At 45.4% G+C, this 6,000-nt stretch overlaps 1 protein-coding gene across 1 annotated transcript in view; it reads left to right on the top strand.

The window, feature by feature from the left end:
- The first annotated feature begins 294 nt into the window (after nucleotides 1-294).
- Nucleotides 295-6,000, top strand: part of ANKRD50 (ankyrin repeat domain 50) — a 40,900-nt gene continuing 35,194 nt past the window's right edge. Inside the window, exons 1-2 of the mRNA XM_027891132.1 lie at nucleotides 295-309; nucleotides 1,075-2,337. Of these exons, the coding sequence (XP_027746933.1) occupies nucleotides 1,859-2,337 (479 nt within the window). The 5' untranslated portion in view covers nucleotides 295-309; nucleotides 1,075-1,858. The remainder of the gene's footprint in view (nucleotides 310-1,074; nucleotides 2,338-6,000) is intronic.

Here is a 6,000-nt window from a genome sequence, read left to right as displayed (position 1 = left end):
CGCCCCGGCCCGCCCCGCCCCAGATGTCCCCGCCGCCCGAGGGGAGAGGGGCGGGCCGGGGCGGGGCCGGGGCGGGCGGAGCGGGCAGCGAGGGCGGCGCCGAGCAGGGAGAGCACCGGGCGGGCTGAGGCAGCCGCGGAGCGGGGTGGCCGCGGCCCTGGCACGGCGGCGCCCGGGGCGGGGGGGCGGGAGCCCAGGGGCCGGGAGGAGGAAGAGGAGGGGCGCGGGCAGCGGGGAGAGGACAGAGGAGCCGTCTGGAGGAGCCGACTGGAGGAGCCGACTGGAGGAGCCGAGGCGGCGGCGGCGGAGGTGAGCGGGCGGCGGCGAGGCCCCTGCCCGGGCGGGGCTGGCACCGGCCGCGGGGCTCGGGGGTGCCCGGCGGTGTGAGCAGAGGCGGCAGCGGGGACGGGGCGTGTGGCTCCGCGCCCGGTGGCGGGGGGGGGGGGGGCCAGCGGCAGGGGGAAGGGTTGGGGAGGGCTTCCCAGTTGCTCAGGGGGTTTTCCCAGAGGGAGGTGGTCGCGCTGCCAAGCGGCTGCGGAGCCGCCGGTGTGCGGGCTCGGGGCGCGGGGCTCAGCCCGGCCCGGGATGGAGGGGCTGGCGCGGGCGGGGCGGTGGCAGCGGGTGTCACGCCGTGACCCCGGGGCTGCCGGCGCTCGGCTGCCGCGAACAAAGAAGTGTGCGGGGAGCAGCAGTGCCCTGCCGCACGGAACTCCCGAGAAACGCCCGCAGCCGGCGGCTGGGAAGCGGGGTGAGGAGAGGATTCGGTGATGGAGCCTCGTCGGGAGGAATGTTTCTTCAGATGAAAGGATGTGTTCGGTTCTGCTCGGGAGAGAACGTGGGTTTGCGGCCGCTGTCATATCTGTTCATTGTTTATTGTTATTTTTCTCTTGCATGTGGCTCGTCGCACCTCATAACAACGAAATTTTCTTTAAAACAGCTCTTTAGGTTTCGTTTAACAGTATTAGCAAAAATAAGTAATGAGAGCCCTTGACTTTACTCTTTGTTGTCTGCCTTTGCAGCTGACTGAATTATGACCTGCATGTAGGGTTAAAAGTGCTGTCTCCTTTATTTCAGAGCTCTAGGGGAAGATGTTGTCTCTTCTGACATCTTGCGATTGAGATACCTGAGAACAGGTTCAGTAACAATCCCAAGTTCCTGAAGAAGACACTTACGAATGTTTTGAAATAAGAAGCTGTAAACCTTTTTATTTTCCCCTGTCGTCTATACTGTGTAAGAAACCGTAATTTGAAGCACTTCTCGGACACTCTCCCAGATGTATGAAGTCTGCAAAGCTCACTGTCCAAACTGGCTGTCTTAGTCCGTGGTACTTACCGCATTTGTGATGTGTATACAGTACTCTGAAGAAAAATCACTTTCTTTATAAAATTCCCAGAAGGAACATTTTATTATGGACAGCTTTTTCTGGATGTATATCCAGGGAGATTAATGCCTAGAGTTGAAAGGCATTTAGTATACACTGCAAAGTTGGCTTTCCCTCCGTTTTTCCAGATGTATTATCTCCCCTGTACGCCGGGAACACGCACAGCCGCGTAAGCTACAGATGCAGCCATGGGGCTGTGTGAACTTGTGAGCCACACGAGAGGTGTTGCAGGGCGCTGGTACCAGACACGGCTTCACGATGTCAGCTGAGCTGTGATTGTGCCATGCTGATCGCAACGAAGCACGCAAATGGAGTGACACCCTTCCTACCAAGAGGCTGTTAAGTTTTACGAGGAAGGTTAACTGATCTCCGCAACCTCTGTCAAGTTCTGTGCGAGATGAGCGCGTGTCTCCCCGCTCCGGGACGTTGAAGATGTGCTGCTGCTTATGACACATCCAAGAGAAGAAGCTTTGTAAAATGGCTCAAACCAGCTTGCTGCAGGGAAAGCAGTTCTACTGTAGGGAGTGGGTTTTCCACAAGCTTCAGCACTGCCTCCAGGAGAAAGCTAACTGCGGTGGTAGCGCTGCCAACAAGCCATCTCTTGTAGCGAATTCTGGGAATAATACCGGTGGTGTCTCTGGGAAAGGAGCTGCCTGGGGTGTATTGTTGGTAGGAGGGCCCGGTAGTGGGAAGACAGCCCTCTGCACTGAGTTACTGTGGCCAAGCTCACCTGCAAACCTCCAGAGAGGCTTACATCGCCAGGCTCTAGCCTTCCACTTCTGCAGGGCCCAAGACTCTGACACACTCTGTGTTGGAGGCTTTATTAGAGGTTTAGTCACCCAGATCTGCCGCAGTGGACTGATCCAGGGATATGAGGACAAACTAAGAGATCCTGCTATTCAAAGTCTCTTGCAACCCGGGGAATGTGAGAGGAACCCTGCTGAAGCATTTAAAAGGTAAAAACAAATTATAAAAAAAAACCCTATCACAAATAAACCACAAATGAAACAACAAATATCTGCTGTTTAGTTCTTCCTTCCAGTGAGTCTAAGACGCAGATAGTTTGAAACATGTTTGTTTCATGGCTTGTTATCTCTGTTCAGAGCTTGCAGACCTACCATGGAAAAATCTAACTTTGTAGTTATAGCTGACAAATAAATATTTACTCTTAAAACAAAGTTTATTATTAATAGTGAATTTATTTACATTTGTATATTAATACCTTCAGTTTTAACTAGTGTTTTGGAAAGACTTTAAAGTAATTGACTTCAGAGTGGAAAATACCTAGTCTGTGGCCTTCATGTGCCATAAAGGTAGGGCAGTTGTCCTTCACAGACCTGAAACAGACCTTACAGGACCCTTGGAAAAGCTTCCAATAACATGCTCTGTCTAAGAGGAAACTGGGCTAATGGATCTCTGGGTCTGATCCAACACATCGGTTTTATGTTTGTCTAAAAATATGTGGTAGGAAAATGTCAATTAACTCCTTATGTTACTTCTCACAATATGCACAGATTATGTCAAATCTTTACTGCCACTTATTTTATAAGTACTTCAAAGTGTTGAGCAGATCAGAAATGGAACAAGAAGGCTCACCCTGCCCCTTAGAGGGCTTGTCAGCTGTCTAAGCTGCGTGGAAAAAATATATTTTTTAATTAGTATTCCCTAACAAACCAAAGTCTCCTGAATGTGTTACTGATAATTTTGTTTCTGTAAGCGTAAGGATGTGTATAAGGATCTGTTATGTGTATATAACAGTGTATGTGCATAGAACAAAGTACAGTCTTGAGCACAGCCTGTTCACATGTGTCTCTATCAGTCTTTATCCCTTGGGTTAACAGTGAAGAAAAATTCATAAAGGTTAAAGCTTGTCTTCATCAACAAAGCTTCAGTTGCCAGTATAGAACTTTTCTGGAATAGTAGTTAAACAGAAATTTTTTAGTGTTATGTAGTGGTGTAACTTTTTGTGATACTTGAGGGATTATTGGCTGATGTTTGCAGTATAAAAAAAAAAATCCTCCCTTCTCGTTTTTTTTGTTTGTTTGTTTTTTGCTTTCCTGACCCTTAAGACTGGGAAAACAAGTACTGAGGTTGAACTGTAGTGCTTGCTCTTATTGTCATGGTGGTGTAAAATAGCCTTCTAGTTCTGATGGCTGTTATGTCCTTGCCTGCTGAATAAACAGGATGCATGTCTATATTGTTCTCAGTGTAGTGTCTTAAATAGTCTAAACCAAGACTACTTCTGTATTTTTTTTGTTTGTTGCTAAGTGAATATGCAACTTCTATCAGCTGTTAAGGCCCTAATTTCAGAAGTATTAAACCCTCTTAATTTCTAATGAGTAAAAACTGGGTGCAATTAAGTGTCTATAAATGGAATAGCAGACTGGCCATCTAGCTTTAGGCAGTCTTTAAAAATCACGAAAGTGGATTAATCTGGTGAGTAAGAGCCTGTTTATGTTTAAAAGTCTATTACAAGGAAGTCTTACTAATTTAGCACAGGCAAGTGATCTCTCGGCTGGAATCCTTCCTCTGTTCTAAACATGATTGCCTTACTCCACAGAAGAGGAGTTAGGTAAATGTCTTTAGACAAAAATACAACTTAGAAATAGAAAATCTGAAAGATATTTGTGAGTCAGAGTCAGCCTTTTAGACTGATTTTTATCAACACGAGGTTTAACGATGGGCTCTTTGAATATTTAGGTCAATATACAGGGTTCTTGGTTTTGTACTGGAAAAAATCAAATGTGACACAACATCCGGTAATAGTTTTTCCTACTCAAATTTTGCAGCAGTGATTGTGAACATTAAACAGTAAAAATACTTCTGGTGTAGTACAACAACTTCAGTTAAGGGGATTGGTTTTGTTTTTTTTTTTTTTTGGCCCTTCATGTATTCCCTTGCTGCCCACTTACCCCGATCTCCTGCTCTCAAAAGCAGCTGTGGTAGATGGTTTTCATTCTCATATTTCAGATTTAAGGGAGATGAGGTGTTAGAGACAAGGTGCTGTACTGGGAATATAAGTTTTCAGCACTGTGGCAGGGGACCGGGAGGTGGCTGTTGACAGCAGTACCACGAGCTTGTTCTGCTGGATGATACGATCTCTTGTCCACAAACAAGAGGAACATGGCAACCCCCTTCCCACCATCAAATGCCTCCTTCATTTGTTAACTGAGCTTTTGTTAATATATAAAGCATGCAAGAAATATTGAACAAAAATGTAAGTTAGGATGTCTGATGGTTTCTAAGACTTGCACAGAGCACTTCAGGCTTTCGCTCTGGTGCGTTCGTATATAGTTTATGTTAAGTGAAAGTTGTTGTAACGTGAAATGAGTTCTAGGAAGACTTAACAGTCAGCTGGTTGCCTCTTGCATTGTGTAAAGGCACTGAAACGGCATAAAGCTCTTGTCTCAATGCTCCATCGATTTTACCTTATTTTAGTTTATTTTGTATGAGGGGGAAAGATTTTTCTTCAGAGGCTCTGTCAAGTTTTAGCTCTGGTTTTCACGGCATCTGCAGACCCAGCTATGTATTCATGGCCTAAAATGGAAAGACTTCTCTTCATAAGTGCTAAACAAGATTACACCACTCTATTTTTGTGCTAATTGTCCTGGAAATAGTAAGAAAGAAAAGCTTCTTAATGTCTTGTGACATGTCAGTTTCTAAACAATATAAAGTTTGTTAGTTAAAATAGTGAAATCTTTTCCTGAAGAATGTTTTTAAAGAGATTTTTAGCAATCCTGATGGTCATAGTAATGAATGAGCAAGCAATGACCTAGAGAGTTAAGATGTTCTCCTCCTGTTTAAAAGTCTTAAGAATTTCTTATGCATTTAATGTGCCCTACAAATTCTTTCGGGGGCAGATCTTGCAGATATGAAGAGCTGGAAGGGCTGAACTTTACAAATCTATTTAACAAGTATTTGTTGCTGCACTGACAGCTGAGAGAAAGAACAGCACTTATGGTGCTGCTTCTGGGGCACTTCTTTTCTCAGGCACACAGTACTGGAGCAGAAAGGAGTCCTAAAAATTGAGGGAAGGTGCTGAAACCTCACATTTGAATTTGAGGTGAAAGTGAAGCAGAAGGGAAACCAAAGACTGTTACAAACTTCTAAAGTTAAGAAGAAATGATGTGTTAAATGGAATTTAATTCAAAAGGTCCATTAGGTTCTTTTACCCTATTCACGTAGAAAAATTAATAAACCAAATTTTGCAATACTATCTCTAGGGTTGTTTTCGTTTTGCTGCAGCAAGTTTACACTTCGGTGATTGGTGGGAATACAGGGAGTACCAGTTATCCAAGGCCATGAGGACGTGAGGAATTCTGATATAAACCATGGATAATACTGAAATGTGTGTAAACTAGGCTGTAGAAAGGCATTTCCCTTATGTTCCTGGTTTATGTTTTTCAGACAGAGGAGATGACATTAAACACCTTCAAACAGTAGGGAAAGGCATAGAATTCCCACATGTTGTGCTGCAGTTCTGATTATTGATGGAAGGCAGAGCTTGGCTGATTCCCAGCCCAGAAAGTGGCTTTTACTGAAAGTGTGGGCATAGTTTACCCTGCAGAGCTGGTTTGTTTTGCAGGTGTTGCTCTTGAGTTTGAAAGATATCCATGACA

Source organism: Empidonax traillii, unplaced genomic scaffold (assembly GCF_003031625.1).
Source record: "Empidonax traillii isolate 1590-97213 ecotype Southwest subspecies unplaced genomic scaffold, ASM303162v1 scaffold310:size1162954, whole genome shotgun sequence".
In the NCBI taxonomy this organism is placed as follows: Eukaryota; Metazoa; Chordata; class Aves; order Passeriformes; family Tyrannidae; genus Empidonax; species Empidonax traillii.
This window is presented reverse-complemented; position numbering and strand designations above follow the sequence as displayed.